General features: G+C 45.7%; 1 protein-coding gene across 7 annotated transcripts in view; it reads left to right on the top strand.

The window, feature by feature from the left end:
• Positions 1-21337, top strand: part of ARHGEF1 (Rho guanine nucleotide exchange factor 1) — an 891302-nt gene that overhangs the window by 340422 nt on the left and 529543 nt on the right. For all 7 annotated transcript variants that reach the window (XM_085615602.1, XM_085615600.1, XM_085615604.1 and 4 more), the window contains exons 3-4: positions 7237-7317; positions 13625-13738. In XM_085615602.1, coding sequence (XP_085471728.1) covers positions 7237-7317; positions 13625-13738 — 195 coding nt within the window. The remainder of the gene's footprint in view (positions 1-7236; positions 7318-13624; positions 13739-21337) is intronic.

Genomic DNA, 21337 nt, shown 5'->3' with positions numbered 1-21337 from the left:
GGGCTACATCTGGGTGATATTTGGGCTACATTTGGGCTCTTTTGTCTCTGGTGCCCATCTTGGGAGACTTATTTGTTATGAAGTTTCCTAATTTCCTCATTTACTGCGGTCTCCTCAGTAGGAAATACTTTCAGTTTTTTACTTTGATTCCATCAAGAAGGCATTCAGATGTGTCACACATTTGCCATAAATTCAGAATGTTAGCACTCTTTTTGCTCATTAGATCACTGTAGTAAAGCTACTGCTCACCAGGGAAAACTGCTGCTGGTATTGAAAGTGCATGTTTCAGTCTGCATGTCAGAATTTTTTAATGAAATAGAAGAGGATTTGAGAAGTCACTCAAAATGTGCCCTAATTTTTCTTTCTGCAGCACTAATCATACTTGTTATGGAAAAATGAACCCCCTCATTTTGTTCCTTTTTAAATTAAATGTTTTAAGAGTTACCACTTTAATCCAAGCAAGATGGCTTCAGGTGTGCCATACGTTTATCATAAGTAGGAATGTTAGCGCTCTAGTTGTTCTTTGGAACACTCTGGGAAGCTGCAGTAGAACACAAAGGAATCAACTGACAGTCTCTGCCCTTGCTGGATGTACATGTTTTACTGAGAACGTCAGACTTCATTCTCACATGACTGAGAAAGATAATGTGAATTTACAGAAAATAAGCTCTCAGTTTAGCTTATAGATCACCTTCCAAATCTCTGTGGGAAAAGCATGAGAAAATATTTTTCTCTCAATCATGATATCCCAGTAGAAGGCTTTTTCACATGGTGAAATCACCTTAGAACATACCACAATTCCTAAAATGAGTATGGTACCATCAACAAATGATTTATAATGTAACTAAAGTCTTAAAACCTTCTATTAACTGCAATGCTTTTTAATGAGGTGCTATCATGTATATTGGTCCCAAGATGGCTGCCAACACTTCTTGGATAAAGTGCTGACAGCCAATCAGATCTCAGGATGAGATGTGTGGTTAGGCTCCGCCCACATATATATGATTTTACTTTTGATTTTCTCAGGAACTACTGAACAGATTGACACCAGACCTGCAAAAGGCACTTCCCTGAGCTGAGGACTACCTCTCTGCCAAATTTCAAGTAATTCTGTTCAGCCGTTCGGGCTGTACCTTGGACTAAAGGTCCCTATGGAAAATTGCATGGGGAAAACGCGTTTTGGGACCCCCCTTTTTTGTCAGCCCCCGCTTGACGAATCCCCCCGAGACTTTCAGGGTAGGAGCGGAGCGCCCCACCTATTTTGACAATTTCGCGAGGATTCGTCAATCGGCGCCAAAGTTATTCCAAATAGAATGTTGCGGATTTCCTATGGAAACACGGTCCTAACTATAACTATCTACTGGCGACCGCCAGTAGATAATATATATATATAGAGATATATAGAGATATATAGAGATATATAGAGATATATAGAGATATATAGAGATATATAGAGATATATAGAGATATATAGAGAGATATAGAGAGATATATAGAGAGATATATAGAGAGATATATAGAGAGATATATAGAGAGATATATAGAGAGATATATAGAGAGATATATAGAGAGATATATAGAGAGATATATAGAGAGATATATAGAGAGATATATAGAGATATATAGAGAGATATATAGAGATATATATATAGATATATAGAGAGATATATAGAGATATATATATAGATATATAGAGAGATATATATAGATAGAGAGATATATATAGATATATAGAGAGATATATATAGATAGAGAGATATATATAGATATATATAGATAGATACATACAGGATGGGGTACATGCATTAATCTATTATTTGGAGAACAAAATGACAAACGCAGCTACCCACAATGCAATGCTAGCCGAAATTGTGATGTTTTGTTTATCAAACAATATCTTTATGTTCAACAACATACTATATCAGCAGATAAGAGGGGTTGCCATGGCGGCCAGCTTCTCCCCAAGCTACGCCTGTTTACTAATGGGGTGGTGGGAGGAGCTGGTCGTCATGGAACAACACGCACCATGCACCACCAGGAACGTCAAACTTTGGCTGAGGTATATAGACGATTTATTTGTTGTTTGGGAGGGTACCCATGACGAGGCCAATGATTTTATCAAAGCTATTAATCCGAGCAATCTCATCTTCAGTTTACAGCCACCATTCGTCCCACTGAGGTTAGTTTCCTGTATAATTTGGTTTACATTGACAACAATAAAATCAAAACCAAACTGTAAAGAAAGGTGACGGCTGGGAACTCAACATTACATGCTAGTAGTTCCCACCCACGTCACCTCATTAACAGTATCCCATACGGAAAAATGTTGCGGCTGCGCCAAATACACAGTGAGGACAGTGATCTACTGGCTTCCCAGATTGAATGAAAGGAGAGATTCCTAATTGGGGGTTATTCACACAAGCTTGTTAACAGTGCCATCATCAAATCCATGAAACAACCACATGCACAACATTTAGACAGCAGGTACAACCCCAGTGCACAAAACTGCACCAATGCAGAACCCAATACAGGCTTCAGGATAAAAACTGAATACAACAGACAACACCAGCAGATTCAGTCTATTATTAACCAGAATTGGTCACTTTTAACAAGAGACGCAGTCATTGGACCAACTCTTCCCTTGAAACCATCTATCACGTATAGTAGGGGACCCTCTATGCGTAATGAATTGGTCAAGACTTGTCCTGAGGTGTTAGAAGGAACCTCTTGGTTACAATCGCACAAAGAATTCTACAAATGTAAGAGCTGCAAATCCTTTCAACTAGGGGTGAACACCTTAACCTACACAACACCATTTAGTTCTAGACAACATATAATCTCTAAACTCCTCACCTGCAAAACGGATAATGCTCTGTATGTTCTTTCCTGTCCATGTAAGCTCTGGTATGTTGCTAGTACAAAATTATCTGTCCATAAATAATAATCCACATTTGTAAAGCGTGAACAATCACCCGTAAGGGTCTCTTGGCGCTGGGGTCCGTCGGGAAGATTAAGCAAGCTATTACCCAGAGTCACATGGTGCTGGGCTAATCTGGCACCGGGGATCGAACCGGGATCCCCAGGTTCCGGAGTCAGTCGCCCTGGCAGCGGCGCCACACCTCTTCCCAACATATGAGGGCTATAACAAACCAGGATAACACTTATCCTGTGGCCCGCCATTTCAGGGACAAGCATGGTGCCGATATACAACACTTACAGTGCTACGTAATTGACTCTGTACCAGCAAGTAGAAGAGGAGGGGACCGTGAATCCAAATTACGGAAACTAGAAACTAAATGCATATTAGAACTAGACTCCAAGCACCCTGGAGGTCTGAACATTACGGAGGACCTCCACACTTGCCTTCATTGATGGGGTCTGTTACAAACTGAGTTTAGTTGCTGGCTGTGCTTACATACCATGTGCATCATTTCTGTGTCAACTCTCATTCTTAATCACATTTTTATACCACGTCTTGATCAAATATCTCATTTTTATCCATTCCTTAGTATTTATGGATAGATTAGATGTACGCACCTTTTAACTCATATTTATATGAGTATTCATTAGGACAAATTATACAATATTTCTTATACACATTTTATTATACATATTTATATTTATCTAGTTATAATATGATGAAACGTGGATGAGGATATATGCGTACATATTTAATTATTTATTCATTCATCTATTTATTTAGCTATTTATGTATTTATTGGATCTATGCATACTGACACCATGTGAGCTCCCAACTCATGTAAAATTAATGACATCAGGCGCATACAGGTATTTAAACCGTGATTTCAGTAATCAACTACTTACATTGCAGTGATTTAGGGCTCTAGATCCTGCTATACTGCATATATATATATATATATCATTTGGGTGGAGTTATTTATTCCTCTTGGGGTATGCGCATTATGCACTTCAAAATATGATATTTTCTTCAGCACTTTATTTGCACTTTTTGCACAAACGCAACTCATGAGCGCTACATTGACCATAGAAGAGGATTCCATAATTCAGAACGCAAAATTGCACTGTTACTGTTATTTATATCACAGAGGGACCTAACTATCTGTATATTAATACAGTAGCGTCTGGGCATGCTATCTGAGGTATTGTCAACAACACTGTGCATGGTTTTTACATGAAGAGACTCTCTCCAAAGTGTGAGTTCCTTTAAACCTCTAACTTTTAAAATAATATTTATATTTTAATTGTTTTTTACCAGACATCACATAAATATTGTCTTTTCTCGGGTAACAGACAAAACATATGCAATGCTCCTAAATGATGGATTCCCTACCCATTATGTTCTGAAAAACGATATTATGAATGTAAATATTTCTTCCATTTCTATGGCTCCGTTTGCACATGTGTTTTCTATTCTTTGAGCACTTACCATTTTAAAAGTATGGCAGTAAGGCGTATCTAATGTAATGTGATCAAGGCCTGTGGTGGGCTGAAACGCGTAGTGGCGAGGCTTGCACCTTTGAAAATAAATAACTAAAAATAGCACATTTTGGTAGTCCGTTCTGCTTTGTTCAAGCAGCGGATGAGTAGCGGAATCCAGGAAAATAAATAAATAAATGTTATATATATGCAACTCCCCTAGATCAGACACTAAAGCCGAATGGCTTAAAGCACGAAACGGATTTTTCAAATGTGCCAAATGCAAGGCATGCAAGCATGGGATTAACACCCGCAGCCTTAGCTTACCATTTAAACATATTCCATTTGAAATCCGCAGCAACTTTACATGCAAGACAGATTTTGCGGTGTACGTTTTAAAATGTACCTGCAATAAATTGTATGTAGGTAGCACCATCCATCAGGTGCATATACGAATTTTGCAGCACCTTCGTGCTATTAGCAGTGATGATCCTTCATATCCCGTGGCACGTCACATAAACACTGTACATAGGGGTAGAAGTGAAGATCTCTCATATTTCGTGATAGACAGTGTGCCTAAGAACATCCGAGGAGGAAACAGACTACTGTCTTTACGAAAACTTGAATCTAGATACATTTTGTTACTAGATAGCAAGATTCCGAGAGGATTGAATGCTGATGAGGCCCTCAGTGTGCATCTGCAATGAATACAGCACACATAACACTGTAGCATTAATATTTACTTTAAAGACTTCTTTTTTGAGTTTTTGCCCACTCTTTAAAAACACAGGTTTGACACTTTGGTAAGCACATTGTATTTTTGGCATGGTTTTTTCCGTGGTTTGCAATGTTGGATTCACTTGCAGTCACTACCCACTAGGGTTCAAATGCTTTCTTTACGAAAAAGAAAAAAAGCGAGTCAATTAACAACATTGATGTGTGTATTATGCACCTAGTGTTTTATGATAGGAGATTACATTCATTTGAATATTGTTTCTCTTACAAGACTCGCACTCGCAACGCTTTCTATGTTTATGATTAACCACTTTGGGCAGTCAAGCCATTGGTGTATTTAAACGTGACAATTACGTCTTACCTGTGTTCAGTGACCAAGGCGGCAAGTCCGTCGAAACGCGTTTGGCTTTGGTGTGAATTAAACACATTTTTCTTGACACAATCCCCCACGGTGTCAGCGCCTTTTCAATATTGTTTGAATTGGATCGTCGAATATATATATATATAATATATATATATATAATATATATATATATATATATATATATATATATATATATATATTCCACTTTTCTTTCCCTCGGTACAGCCGCCGCTCACCAAACCAACGGGTGCGTCGTCATAAAGGACCACCAAGGCAAGGTCCGCAATATTGTCTCTCTCTTTCTCGAACCGACAAAGATTGACGACGCTGTGTTCTGACCAAAAATTTATTGGAACAGCTTAGGAGGACGCGTTTCGCCTGCCAAGCAGGCTTGTTCACCAATAGTTTAACCATTTTTGAAATCAGACATTTTAAATCGTAGTGCATGAGTCAAATAGTCACGTGATGAGACTACAATCACAGTGTGTTGGAAGAAAGACTCGTAGTTCTCACTCATGGACAACTACCGTTCTCGCTGTACAATTCATACAACTATGAATAAACAAATGTCACAATGTCTGCCATTACAGTACAATACTAATTAATAATTAGCTAAATAACCATAAAGTGCATTTATATAAAAAACTTAGAAAAATGTACCAGCGTGCAACATAAAAAATTCACTCAGCATGAAAAAGAGTACTCTGCATTAATTTCTAAATTAAAATGTAAAGATAACTGCATTGTGAGAAATGCAGATAAAGGTGGAAATGTTGTCCTCTGGGACAAAACTAAGTATTTGAACGAAGCATACAAACAACTTAACAACTGTACCAACTATGTTAAAATAACTCAGGCAGAGATGCAAAATAATTTTGATATGTATAATGCAGAACTTGATGAATGGCATAACAAATGTTTGATTTCAAGAGAAGAAAAGCAATTTTTGAAGGTATCCAATCCTACTACACCGGTGCGCGCTTATAGATATTTATGTACTTTTAACTTTTAACTGCAATTTTCTCAGGAACTACTGAACAGATTGACACCATATATGCAAAAGGCACATACCTGACCTGAGGACTACCTCTTTGCCAAATTTCAAGTATTTCTGTTCAGCCGTTCGGCCTGTACCTTCGACTAAAGGTCCTATGGGAAAATGCATGGGGAAAACGTGTTTTGGGACCCCCCTTTTTTCTCAGCCCCTGCTTGACGAATCACCCCGACCCTCTCAGGGTAGGAGCTGAGCGGAGCGCCCCATTAGTTTTGAAAATTTCGCGAGGATTCGTCAACCGGCGCCAAAGTTATTCAAAATAGAATTTTCAGATTTCCTATGGAAACTCGGTCCTAACTATAACTATCTACTGGCGACCGCCAGTAGATAATATATATAATATTATATGTGTATGTATATATAATATTGTAGGTGTGTGTGTATATATGTATGTGTGTATTTATAGGTGTGTGTGTGTGTGTTGAAATCTTTACTAAATATGTTAAGTGTTTTTCTTTAAATTAAGCATCTGTTTTCCAGCACTTTGGGATCAGATTTGTTTAAATATGAAAGTATTGTGATACTAGTTTGATAATTTTCTGCATAGATTACCTTCATTCGAATGATGCTTAGAATAAACTGATTTTTCCATGCCTTTAGTTCAAACAATGCTGCATCATTTGTTGGTCCTTCTTTGTGGCATGATTTAGGTGCCCATGCTGATGTTTTTCTTTCTTCGTCGTAGATATATGGAGGTGGCACAAAGGGCGCTGCGCCCGCCATCATCGGCGCAGAGGACGAAGACTTTGAAAATGACATAGAGCCGGTGAGGACTTGGTGTGTGTTGTGTGCGCCACTGAATGTTGTCCTCTGTATCCTCCGACATCCTACTATCGCAGTCTAGCTATGTTCAGTTCCGTTTGGTTTGATGCTGTGCTTGCTTTTCCTAGGTCAAGCTTATGTGGCCTCCCTGGAGCAATGACGTTTTTTGTTGGTAAATTCATACACACTGATGAGTTGGGCCACTCAGATTTGTGCAAAATAGTACTTCAAGTCCTTGCAGTGGCTCCAGTAGCAGAAGTGACTCAACGGACTATGTTAGCGAAGCTATATTACATAGCCATTCTAGCACTATGAGGCTGTGATAAAGCCAGAAGGGCTTTATACTAAGTAACACGAAGAAAATGCACTGGGTACTTCATAAGCCCATAACGACATTCATAGGCCTCATTCTCGGCAGAGGTTTGCTTTAGAGATTTAAACCTAAAATATCACAGCAACACATTGTCCTCAAGCGGTTCTGACATAACAATGAGTCCATTGCTGACCTACAAGGTTAAGAGACTGCAAAACACACTATACAAATTCAAAATAACAATCTGTCAAATAAGGTGCTGTACGTGTCATATAGAACTCCCATTCTGCGTGTGCAGGCCCAGCTCCGGTCTCCATGTTCACTTGAATATACACCCGGTTTGCATACACTGATGCTTCGTTTTGTATACGTGTTAAATGCCATACAGTTCCTTGTAAAAGATGTCATGTTGACTTGTCAGCTTTGTCTTCTATTCAAAGCTGGCAGCTCATTAAATATGTATTCTTAGCTGAGAACCGTGAACTGCCTGGCTGTCTTTTGTCCTCATACTCTTCATATACAAAGCTGCCTCTCTCGGCCATTGGCCGACACTGGGGGGGCACACCAAAGGCGCCTCTGGTGCAGAGCATCACGGATTCCTTTATTCAATTTTAAACTCTGGCTGCTCGAGAAGAGCTTCTTTTTCAAAGTTCATTGTAATGATGATCATCGCGCAGGGCGTGCTGACGTCATTACACTAAAGTGAATGTAAAGCAAGCCGATGGGCTCGTTTTACGTTCACTGCATCGGTGCCCCGAGCATTGATTGGGGTGGGAGGGGTATCATTGGAAAGGGGAGGATCTTACCCTTTCCAATTATATTTCTGCCCAGTGGATCTCCACTTCAGGATTGGCCTATGAGAGCGATCTCCAGGCAGTGACCCACCCACTAGACACCAGGGATATAAGGGCAGGGGTCCTTTAGGTAAGGGCCTGTGCTCCCCTATTCCCCTACCATGTATCAGTCTCTCTGCTCTCCCTGTGGGGGAGATTCTCCCCCTACCCCACCCCGGAGGAACCCGAAAGCCTACTACACACCAGAGCTTAATGTTTTTTTTTAAATATAGAGGCGGGGGCTGCCCATCATGGACACAACCAGGCCCCACCCCCAACAATATATGCAGGCAGTCTTTCTTCCCCCCTGGGGTTGCAAATGGGGGTTATTACACCCAGATCACCCTCTCCCCCCCACCCCCCCATCGTAACATCAGGCCCCACCCTCATCCCTAAAGCGTCAATCTTTCTGTTCCTCTGCAGACTCAAGAACCCCATCCCAGTGGCAAGTGAGAGGACATGATTTTTTTAGAGTTGTTTTTATATATCGGCCAGGGGAGAGGAGCTAACTCCCAATGTCATCTCACCTAAAATGGTGAGGCTTCACTTTTTGGGCCACCTGGAAAACCTACCAGACCCAGACAGTTTTTAGTCAAGGTCTGCAGGGCATTTTGAGTAAGAAAACATTGTGGGATCCACATGAGGCACACCACCTCGGACTCCACCAGGTGTGTATTTTAAAAAAATGTGCAGGTTTGTTTGGTTCCCTTAGGTGCCAGCTGAGCTAGGTGTAAGACAACATTTAGAAAAATACCCTCTAAATCTTATGCTAGTATGGGTACCTACAAATTCAGAGTTGTACAAATAACTGCTGCTCCTAAACTCCATATCTTATGCCCATTTCAGAAATGCATAGGTTTCCTTGATACCCATTTTTTCACACTACATATGTCACTGTATGAGTTGGTCTGCACTCGGTGCACAATGAAAGGCCATTGTATGGAGCAGCTCATCTGTTTGCTGTGGATGCCTTGCCTTCTTGGAGAACCTACAAACCCTTATCCAGAGCATTTTAATCATATTTTTCCTCCAATACTCAAAAAGTTGCCATATTTTGCTTATTTTCTCAATCCCATCCTGGGCAGTCTACAAGTCCCTGGCACCCTTAGAATCCCTAGGATGTTGGTAAAAAGGACGCAGTTTTGGCGGGCATACCTTATGTGGAAAGACGTTATAGATCCCGAAGTGCGACCAACCTCAAATAGCCAAAAATGGGCTCCGCACTGAGGGGGGCAGTTTAGGGGTAAAATACGTCTTCACAGCCAAGAACTGTGGACTGCCCGTGTGTCTGCTGTTAGCGCACTCTTCAGATACAAAGTAAATTAGCCATCTCAGCTAAGAACTGTGGACTGCCTGTGTGTCTGCTGTTAGCCCACTCTTCAGATACAAAGTAAATTAGCCATCTCGGCTAAGAACTGTGGACTGCCTGTGTGTCTGCTGTTAGCCCACTCTTCAGATACAAAGTAAATTAGTCTTCACAGCTAAGAACTGTGGACTGCCTGTGTGTCTGCTGTTAGCCCACTCTTCAGATACAAAGTAAATTAGCCATCTCGGCTAAGAACTGTGGACTGCCTGTGTGTCTGCTGTTAGCTCACTCTTCAGATACAAAGTAAATTAGCCATCTCGGCTAAGAACTGTGGACTGCCTGTGTGTCTGCTGTTAGCCCACTCTTCAGATACAAAGTAAATTAGTCTTCACAGCCAAGAACTGTGGACTGCCTGTGTGTCTGCTGTTAACTCACTCTTCAGATACAAAGTAAATTAGCCATCTCTGCTAAGAACTGTGGACTGCCTGCGTGTCTGCTGTTAGCCCACTCTTCAGATACAAAGTAAATTAGTCTTCGCAGCTAAGAACTGTGGACTGCCTGCGTGTGTGCTGTTAGCCCACTCTTCAGATACAAAGTAAATTAGCCTTCGCAGCTAAGAACTGTGGGCTGCCCGTGTGTCTGCTGTTAGCTCACTCTTCAGATACAAAGTAAATTAGCCTTCGCAGCTAAGAACTGTGGGCTGCCCGTGTGTCTGCTGTTAGCTCACTCTTCAGATACAAAGTAAATTAGTCTTCACAGCTAAGAACTGTGGACTGCCTGTGTGTCTGCTGTTAGCCCACTCTTCAGATACAAAGTAAATTAGTCTTCACAGCCAAGAACTGTGGACTGCCAGTGTGTCTGCTGTTAGCCCACTCTTCAGATACAAAGTAAATTAGCCATCTCGGCTAAGAACTGTGGACTGCCTGCGTGTCTGCTGTTAGCCCACTCTTCAGGTACAAAGTAAATTAGCCTTCGCAGCTAAGAACTGTGGGCTGCCCGTGTGTCTGCTGTTAGCTCACTCTTCAGATACAAAGTATATTAGTCTTCACAGCCAAGAACTGTGGACTGTATGAGTAACGTCCCATAAATCCAATCTGGAACGGGAAGCAGGTGTTTCGGTAATGCTTTATGGAAGCTGTCCGGTTTCTCAGGAATATGTGTTTTATGAAGCTCGCTAGTGATTTACATACCTGTAGTAAGTCAGTCATTTATGCTTACTAGCCTGTTGTCTAATTTTCTTTGAGCGCCCAATGAGTTGAACGCCACTGTCCCAGGACACGTTTCCGATTATCAAGATATACCGCAATGCCCTCAGCATGTGCTCCCTGCCCAGAAGCATGGCCCAGAGGCGCGCGCTCACTGTAGGCCGACGGCCAGGATAGGAGGATGTCTGTCCAGGACCAGCAGTTGTGATGTGTATTCATTCCGATGGATAAGTGGACTCTTCTGCCCTTGTGACCCTTGTAGCCGCAAGGATAGCCCGATTTCAGACTGAAATCTTTGTCTGTGCACCTTTTCACAGTAATTACGGTAAACCGGATAAGCAGTGGAAGAGCTGAGGCTCACAGCCCATCAGGGACAGGGAGGTAGAGCCGAGTCATGTCAGCGGGTCGCCCCGAGGCTGAAAGCACCTGTTGCATGTTCGAAGAAAAGCGCAGTCGTGCAGCATGAGATCCCGTGGCGCCACCTAGTGGTGGAATTGACATTTCCAGGCATTTTGAGGTATGTGAGCTGCGGACGGCAGATAGTCCGTTTCTCACGTTTGGTTTACTTTTCCCGCCTGTGCAGGCAGCTCGGGGGATCGGACCCCTTCCCATGCTCCTTGTAGGTTGCTGCCGAGCTGTTGGTGCACTGGAAAGCACACCTGCATCCTTCGATAGGAGTGTGCAAGTGTTGTTCCAAGCTTCTGGTTTCCGCAGTGAGAGCCCCGCCTACTTCTGATTTTAGGGATGCCCTTCCATGATTACCCTAGTCTGCCTCGTAACCAGTCCCTTCTGATGGTCACTGCTCTTTGAATCACCTGTCACTTCCAGCGGGATCATTATTCTGTATTCCCTTCCCCCTCGTCACAGCCCACTCATGCACCCTTTGTTGTCTTTATGCGGTGTGCTTTACAAGTATCGTTCTGATTAAGATCAAACTTGGGCTCAGTATGTGTGTTCCTGCTCTGAATGAAATGTTCGTCTTCCCCAGCCTGCGCCATTTCACCCTAATACATGATCTACAGACAGTCGGACAACTTCCGTTCAGGCTCAGTGCAGCACTTATGCGCAGTACCAGCGCCATTCCCCCCATCCCCCCCCACCCCGAGGCCAGTCTCCCTTTCGCTCGGTGCACACCTTTGTCCCACATCCTCGCTTCCTCATAGCTCATCCCTACCTCTGGTTCCCTCTCCTTGCCAGACTACACCTGTGCCCCACATCCTCTCTTCCTCATAGCTCATCCCTCCCTCTGGTTCCCTCCCCTTGCCAGGGTCCACCTGTGCCCAACATCCTCTCTTCCTCATAGCTCATCCCTACCTTTGGTTCCCTGCCCTATGCCAGACTACACCTGTGCCCCACATCCTCTCTTCCTCATAGCTCATCCCTACCTCTGGTTCCCTCCCCTTGCCAGACTACACCTGTGCCCCACATCCTCTCTTCCTCATAGCTCATCCCTACTTCTGGTTCCCTGCCCTTGCCAGACTACACCTGTGCCCCACATCCTCTCTTCCTCATAGCTCATCCCTCCCTCTGGTTCCCTCCCCTTGCCAGGGTCCACGTGTGCCCCACATCCTCTCTTCCTCATAGCTCATCCCTACCTCTGGTTCCCTCCCCTTGCCCGGCTCCACGTGTGCCCCACATCCTCTCTTCCTCATAGCTCATCCCTACCTTTGGTTCCCTGCCCTATGCCAGACTACACCTGGGCCCCACATCCTCTCTTCCTCATAGCTCATCCCTATGCCAGACTACACCTGTGCCCCACATCCTCTCTTCCTCATAGCTCATCCCTACCTCTGGTTCCCTTCCCTATGCCAGGCTCCACCTGTGCCCCACATCCTCTCTTCCTCATAGCTCATCCCTACCTCTGGTTCCCTCCCCTTGCCAGGCTCCGCCTGTGCCCCACATCCTCTCTTCCTCATAGCTCATCCCTACCTCTGGTTCCCTGCCCTATGCCAGACTACACCTGTGACCCACATCCTCTCTTCCTCATAGCTCATCCCTACCTCTGGTTCCCTCCCCTTGCCAGGCTCCGCCTGTGCCCCACATCCTCTCTTCCTCATAGCTCATCCCTACCTCTGGTTCCCTGCCCTATGCCAGACTACACCTGTGACCCACATCCTCTCTTCCTCATAGGTCATCCCTACCTCTGGTTCCCTCCCCTTGCCAGGCTCCGCCTGTGCCCCACATCCTCTCTTCCTCATAGCTCATCCCTACCTCTGGTTCCCTGCCCTATGCCAGACTACACCTGTGACCCACATCCTCTCTTCCTCATCCCTACCTCTGGTTCCCTCCCCTTGCCAGGCTCCATGTGTGCCCCACATCCTCTCTTCCTCATAGCTCATCCCTACCTCTGGTTCCCTGACCATGCCAGCCTACACCTGTGCCCCACATCCTCTCTTCCTCATAGCTCATCCCTACCTTTGAATCCCTTCCCTATGCCAGGCTCCACGTGTGCCCCACATCCTCTCTTCCTCATAGCTCATCCTTACCTCTGGTTCCCTCCCCTTGCCAGGCTCCACGTGTGCCCCACATCCTCTCTTCCTCATAGCTCATCCCTACCTCTGGTCCAATGCTTCCTGCTGTGCACAACTTACCTGAATTAGTGTGAATCACTGAAACAGCACATATTCTTACTCATACGTCTTTCTTTCTTCCAGAATGTGGACGACCAATACAGCTTGTTTCAGAGCATTGAGCTGGTAAAGGTCCACCCTGCCTACATCATGGTGTTCTTGCAGCATGTGGTACTGCAGTTTGACTGCAGCCCTGTGGTAAGTTGACCTGCTCAGTGGGCACTGACGAGTGGGTCTTGGTTATTCAGCCTACTCTATTGGGGAGTTGTGGGAGGGGTCATACGATGAGCCTGCCAGCTTGCATGCTTCTGTTATGTGTGTTTTTGGGGGGCGGGGGAAAGGTGGATGCAGTCGGTCTGCTTTGTAGACACTTGCCAGTTGATCTCTCATTGATCCATTCTCCTATTTGAGCACTGCTTGGCAGATGATGGGGCATATGAAAAATGCGTTTTGGATTTGAATTTGCTTCCTGAGATCTGTCGCGGTCGGCGTCATTGGTATGCGCTTCTCTAAGAAGGTTTGGCCAAGAGTATATACGGTGCTCGCCATCTGTCCCTGCTGAAGGCCTGTGCTGATGGTTTGTGATGTCACTGACGTACAAAGAGGTCATTTGTGGTATCTCTTTCCATAGTGGTATGGTTGCAATGAAGGAGACAGTGCTGTTGTCATTCCCCCTCCTCTAACATGTATACCTGTGGACCACACTGACAGCCCAATGCCTGCCGGGGAGTCCGGCATAGCGAAGGTTTCTGGATTATAATATTTGACAAAGTGGCTTGTCTATTTGGAAGCTCGCATATAGCTACTGTATTCGGTGTCTTTTACTTCATATTTATATTCTGTCATCCCTTCGAAAAAGAAAATGAACCCGTCGTCTGCATCGTATTGGACACTGTTGGAAAGTATTGAGCATATTACTACCACTTAACAAGAGTGTTGCCTCTACTATATCTAACAAGGACTGTGCTCATGCGATGGTGCACAGCTGCATCTGCTGTGCCCTACAAAAGCTGCAAAGGAGCAGAATGTGCCCGAGTCTTAAAAGAGACGGACACCCGAAACCAGCCCTGGAAGCACACTAATGGCTTGCAGTTCCACAAAGGATTTGCTTCAAGATCCTCTGAACTTTGTGGAAGGAAGCCCCTTTACCTGCAAAATCTTATCAATGCTGCGACCTCCCTGAAAGGAACCTGTCATTTAAGCAGTCACTTAAGGGCCTAAAAAACATGGACAAAAACTCTCAGGGTCATGGACCCCTGCTTCGTTAATGAATGGAACATGCTTTGGTGATGTTTCTAACCATATTCAAGAGCTGGAATCCTGCTCAAGGACGCTTCTGAAGCCTCCGCGGTGAAGTATTGTCCGACACCTCAACAACTTGCTTCTCTGCCAAAAAGAGCGATTACCATACAAAGCGCCGCAGGGGGGGCAGTGAAGTTTGGAAAATTTAGAAGAAGTGTAAGATACGTTTTGTTAGTCAGGATAATACATGGGAAAAGGGATTCCGTTTTTGTGGGTCTGCACATAGGAGCAAGCAGCCATTTTAAAACTAGCCTTGGACATCATGTTGTTGTGACTGGTTTTAAATCTGTGAGACTACACTAGTTCACAGCCATTAGGACTTCTCTCCAAACCACATCCGTATTTTTGTTCTTAGATGTGTGCCAGAGCTCATTAAGATTAAACTTTGCAGCCCCCAAGTGATAGATTACACTTCTGGTCAGTCATGTCTTGAATTTGGCTTGGCAGATCAGTAGAACTGCTATAGCTTCCCATAAGAATCCTTCGAGAGGATGTCTACCAGAGGTAAGAGTCCAGATTGGAGACGTTTGTTCTGATCCGTAGTTCATATCAGTTAAGAGGTTTTTTCTTACTTGCTCTTTCGATAGGTTTATTTCTTTCTATTTTGCATTTACTTGTAAGGATCAGGTGTTTTTCAGCATTTTCTATCGGAGAATGAAAGTCTCTACTAATGTATTCTTAAACAGTTTCCTGGCCAATGTCTGACAGAGACTGTCTAGCTTACCCATCTCACTGTAGGCTTGACATTGGGAAGATAGGTAATCCCCAACACATGATTTATCTGCCACCTCAGACCACCTGGAAAATAGGCCTTTATCACTAGAAGTGCCAGAGATTGAATATGGCAATCCTGCAAATTGAAGACCTGCCCATAGATATTGTCTCTCTAAAGGGTCTCGGGAGGGTCCTGCATAAAGGAGGTGCATAGATTAAAGGGTAGATCTGCGGACCTTAAAAAGTCATCTACCAGCCTTGGTAGAGCTGCAAGAGATATGGCGAGGACCAGTGTCTTTGAGTCTTGTTTGATCTCATTAGAATAAGAAGGTGGGTTGCCCAAGAGTTCCTACAGCTGGAATGAGAGAATGCGTTGAGCTTACCAAACCTCTCTGGGGCTATTGCCTTACATTTGTATGCATAACCTGATGTTGCTGCCTGTCAACTGCTCCACGCAGGACAACACAAGAGGTCTCCATGAGAAGACACCAGTGGCAGCGGGACCTGGTTGGCATCTGGCTGCCTCCAATTCACTGTTGCTGCAGTCTCTGCTGAGACAGGCCTCCCCTTTGTGAGTTTGGCACAGAGGTACAGCTTAAAAATCTGAATTCGCATCTCTTGTATGTACAAATTATTCCTTATGAGAACTGGTGTTTCAATAAGATCCACGACTCCCTTCCTGGTGACTGCTTCTGAGTAATGATGTTTAAGAGCAGCTAGGAGTATGCAGGTTGCCTCTCGATACTTCATGATTGCAGGATGCAAAAAGTTTTCAGCAGTAGGGACCTCCGCGTGTCTGGCTTTATTTTTGTTATATGCCGTGATTGTTGTCTAGTTCCTGATCAAATGTGCCTAGCACACAAGAGGCACAATTAGAAGAGAGAAACCGGCGATTGAGGTAACCGTGAAATTTGAATAATTAATGAGGTGGAAACATATGTTCGAGGCATATGAGCTGCAGATTGTACACTTAGCATAGGTCGCCATCTGGTGTTGGGCCCGGATGTTTGCAGTTTGTTTTTCTTCTTGGACAGTCTTTGGAAGTCACGAGTTTGGGGACTCCTCCTTCGGTCCGTACTGCGCATGGGCTTCGGCTCCATCCTCAGATTGTTTTTTTCCGCCATCGGGCTCGGATGTGATACTTCGTGCTCCGGCTTCGAACTTCTACGGTTCCAGCCTCGACGGAAAATCCTCGATTCTTCGAGTTCCTTCATCATCTTCATCTCTCGAAGCGGCACTTTTCTCCATCCCGTACATCGACACCGGCCTTCGGGCCCTCCGCGACTCCGGTCCCGGCCGATGGAAAGGACTCCGTTCAAAAAGTGCCCAAAATGTGGGTCTAAATTTCCCCACACCGACCTCCATCAGGTGTGTAACCTTTGCCTCTCTCCGGAACACGAGGCTAGAGACTGCCCCGCCTGCAAGTCTTTTCGATCGAAGAAGACCATCCGAGATCGAAGAGCTCGACGCACCATGGCGCACTCATCCTCGGCGGGGCAAACACACACCGAGCAGGAGGAAGACGTCGTCAGCGCTTCCGAGGCCGACGACTCCGACGTGGAGGACGTTACACCAGCGAGTACTATGCCCCCTCCCACCCCCGCGCCGAAAACCAAAGAGACTCAGGTTACTCCCTCGCCTGCCGGCCTGGGCAAAACCAAAACCAAAACTTCGATCACCCCACCTTCGGGCCCGGTGTCGAAGCACCCAAAGTCTCATGGCAGCTCGGGATCGAGACAGCCGACACCCGGTGCCGAAAAACAGCATCCGGCACCGAAGACTGCAAAATCCAGCTCGACTCCGAAACCACCGGTGCCGAAGCCTGGACACTCGGTGCCGACCAAACACAAACACAAATCTGTCGGCACCGACGCTCCGGCGCCGAAACATCATTCGACGCCGAAACACCCGGAGACCTCAAAAAAGCATGGCGCACACAAACCATCGAAACCCCCGGTTCCGAAATCACCGGTGCCGACAGACGACTCGACACCGTTGGCTCTGTTTACACCAGACCCTTTACAAAAGACTTTGTCCAAAGATCCAAAGACTGGGCTTTTGACTTTAACTACCAAGAAAACACGCCTTGATGCTCCGGCTCCTCCTCCTCCACCCAAAAGGAAGGACTCTGCTACTTCTCCCCTCAGAGTGCCCTCCCCACCACCGCCTCCCCTACCCACTCCACCGCCTCCACCTCACAGGTCTCCGCCACCTTTACCTCACTACGATCCGGCCCCATCCCCAGATCCGGATGATGGGGATCCGGACAATTACCCGGCGGACGCCCCAATGAATCCCACTCCACCAGGGACCCCAGATCCATGGGAGGATTACAATAACCCTGATATACCCAATGTACCTCAGGACGACCTATACCCATCAAGGCCGTCTCCTCCAGAGGACTCCTTAGGGTTTCATCATTTAGTGCAGAGAGCAGCACACTACCATGGGGTGGACATGCACAGTGAACCAGTAGAAGAAGACTTCCTACTGGATACATTTGATATACAAGACAAATCTACTTCCATTTTACCCATGCTTAAGGGTGTCACCAAGCACGCTACAGAGGTGTTCAAAGACCCTGTCAGAGCCAGAGTACTGAACCCTAGAATAGAGAAGAAGTACAAGGCGGCACCCACAGACCCTGCTTACATCAAGGGCCCTGCTCCCCTAGATTCCCTAGTTGTCTCCACAGCTAGAAAGCGGGCTAACTCCCAATCCTCAGGAGATGCCCCACCGCCAGACAAAGAATCGAAACTTCTGGACGCGTCTGGTAAACGCACCGCCTCCCAAGCTGCAAACATGTGGCGCATTGCAAACACACAAGCACTGCTTGCGCGATATGATAGAGCACACTATGACGAACTAGAGGCTCTTATGCAGCACCTTCCAGAAAAATACAAGCACAAGGCTCATGACCTTATACAGGAGGGTAAACTAATCACAAACACCTCCATTAAGTGTGCCCTCGATGCAGCCGACACTGCTTCTAGGGCCATAAATACCAGTGTCCTGCTTCGCCGCCACGCCTGGCTCAGGATCTCAGGGTTCAAACCTGAAGTCCAGGCATCCATACTCAATCACCCCTTTGACCAGGAAACACTCTTTGGGCCAAAGGTAGACGAAGCGCTCGAAAAGATGAAGAAAGACACAGACACAGCAAAGTCTATGGGGGCACTCCAAACACAAGCCTCCAAACGTTCCTTTCGACGCTCGTCCTTTCGTGGCACAGGTAGAGGCTCCTCCACCGATAACGCCTCTACCTCCTACAAGTCCCCTCCTCAAAATACCTTTTCAAAGGGCAATCAGAGAGGTGGTTACAGGGGTAACAACAATAAGGGCAGGGGCAAAACCAACAACACCCGTTCTGCCACCCCCCCCGCACAATGACTCCCCTCCGCTCCCCCCAGACCATTCCACTCCGGTCGGGGGCAGACTACAAAACTTTATCCACGTATGGGAGTCCATAACATCGGACAAATGGGTGACCCAAATCATTCGGTCAGGGTACTGTCTAGAGCTAACATCTACCCCACCCAATATCCCACCAAGGCACCGTCCAATGTCTCAAGAACATTCCACACTGCTCAAACAAGAGGTACTTACACTCCTGCAAAAACATGCTATAGAGCAGGTCCCCGTCAACCAACGAAATCTAGGGGTCTACTCTCTATATTTCTTAATACCAAAGAGAGACGAGACCCTCAGACCCATTCTGGACCTCCGGCCTCTAAATGCCTACATACACTCAGACCATTTTCACATGGTCACTCTACAACAAGTCCTCCCACTCCTCTGCCAGGGAGACTTTCTCACAACCTTGGATCTGAAAGACGCATACTTTCACATTCCAATACACCCCTCTCACAGGAAATACCTCAGGTTCGTGGTGGACGGGCAACATTACCAATTCACGGTTCTCCCCTTCGGGGTCACCACCGCACCACGGGTGTTTACCAAATGCCTAGCAGTAGTAGCAGCACACCTCAGACGTCAACATATTCACGTCTTCCCTTACCTAGACGACTGGCTGATAAAAGCCGCGTCCTACGACCAATGTGTGCAGCATACAAACAGCACCATCCAACTGCTCCACCAGCTAGGCTTCACGGTGAACTACCAAAAGTCCCACCTCATACCATCTCACACAAAGCAATACCTCGGGGCCACTATAGACACCTCCAAGGGTATTGCCTATCCAAACTCAGCCAGAATCACAAGCATTCAAGCCTTACGCAAAACATTCCTTCCTCAGCACTCTCTTCCAGCAAGAGTGTTTATGAAGCTCATAGGAATGATGGCGTCTTGCATTTTCATAGTGCCCCATGCAAGACTCCACATGCGTCCACTTCAAGAGTGCCTAGCACAACAGTGGAACCAGGCCCAGGGTCAGCTGACGGATCTGGTGTTGGTGGACGGCCGCACACATCACTCTCTGCAGTGGTGGAACACCACAAACCTTTCCAAAGGGCGGCCGTTCCTGGACCCGGTTCCTCAAGTGACTCTAACAGCGGACGCATCGCTCTCCGGCTGGGGAGCGCACCTTCTACACCTCACCATGCAAGGTCTATGGACGCCACAGCAAAAATCGCTCCACATCAACCATCTGGAGCTCTTGGCGATCTTTCTAGCCCTAAAATCTTTCCAAAAACAGATTTCGGGCAAAGCAGTCCTCATTCGCACAGACAATATGACTGCAATGTATTATATCCAAAAACAGGGGGGGACACACTCTCCCCAGCTCTCCCGCTTAGCCCAGAGCATATGGAGATGGGCAATTCCTCAAAACATCTTTCTCCTGGCACAGCACGTTCCAGGCGTACAAAACACCATGGCAGATCTGCTCAGCAGACAAACGCAACAAATACACGAATGGGAACTGCATCCACAAGTTCTTCACCCATTCTTCCAACAGTGGGGGCATCCTCAGATAGACCTCTTCGCCACCCACGAAAACAAAAAATGCCCAAGCTTCGCCGCCAGATACCCACACCCATTGTCCAAGGGCAATGCGATATGGATGAACTGGTCAGGCAGATTTGCATAAGCCTTTCTACCTCTCCCACTAATTTCATTAGTGGTCAGGAAGCTACAACAGCACTCCCTCACACTCATTCTGGTAGCTCCGACGTGGGCCAGGCAGCCGTGGTACACCACGCTACTACAACTGTCAGTGGTACCACATCAAAAACTGCATCTATCCCCATGCCTCCTAACCCAGAACCATGGAGAAATCAGGCACCCGGACCCAGCTCAGCTCAACCTGGCGATCTGGCTCCTGAAATCCTAGAATTCGGATACCTTAACCTTCCCCCTGATTGTATGAACATCATCATGGAAGCCAGACGTCCTACCACTAGAGCATGCTATGCCGCAAAGTGGAAAAGATTTGTAATTTACTGCCGCAACAATACAATCAACCCTCTAGATGCATCCATACAGCACATCATATGCTATCTGCTCCATCTTCACAGGTGTAACCTGGCATATTCATCCATACGCCTACACCTAGCAGCGATCGCTGCTTATCTACAAAACAGGCAGCATTTATCACTCTTCAGAGTGCCCGCTATTAAAGCCTTCATGGAAGGCCTTAAACGAGTAATTCCTCCCAGGGCACCACCTTCCCCTGTATGGAATCTAAATTTAGTTCTTACACGACTAATGGGTCCGCCCTTCGAACCAATGCACAAATGTGAGCTACAGTTTCTCACCTGGAAAACAGCTTTCCTTGTAGCTATCACTTCCCTTAGAAGGGTTGGTGAAATACAAGCGTTCACC

The sequence above is a fragment of the Triturus cristatus genome, chromosome 7, assembly GCF_964204655.1.
Source record: "Triturus cristatus chromosome 7, aTriCri1.1, whole genome shotgun sequence".
NCBI lineage: Eukaryota > Metazoa > Chordata > Amphibia > Caudata > Salamandridae > Triturus > Triturus cristatus.
The sequence above is the reverse complement of the archived record's forward strand: the minus strand, read 5'-3'. Positions and strand labels throughout refer to the sequence as shown.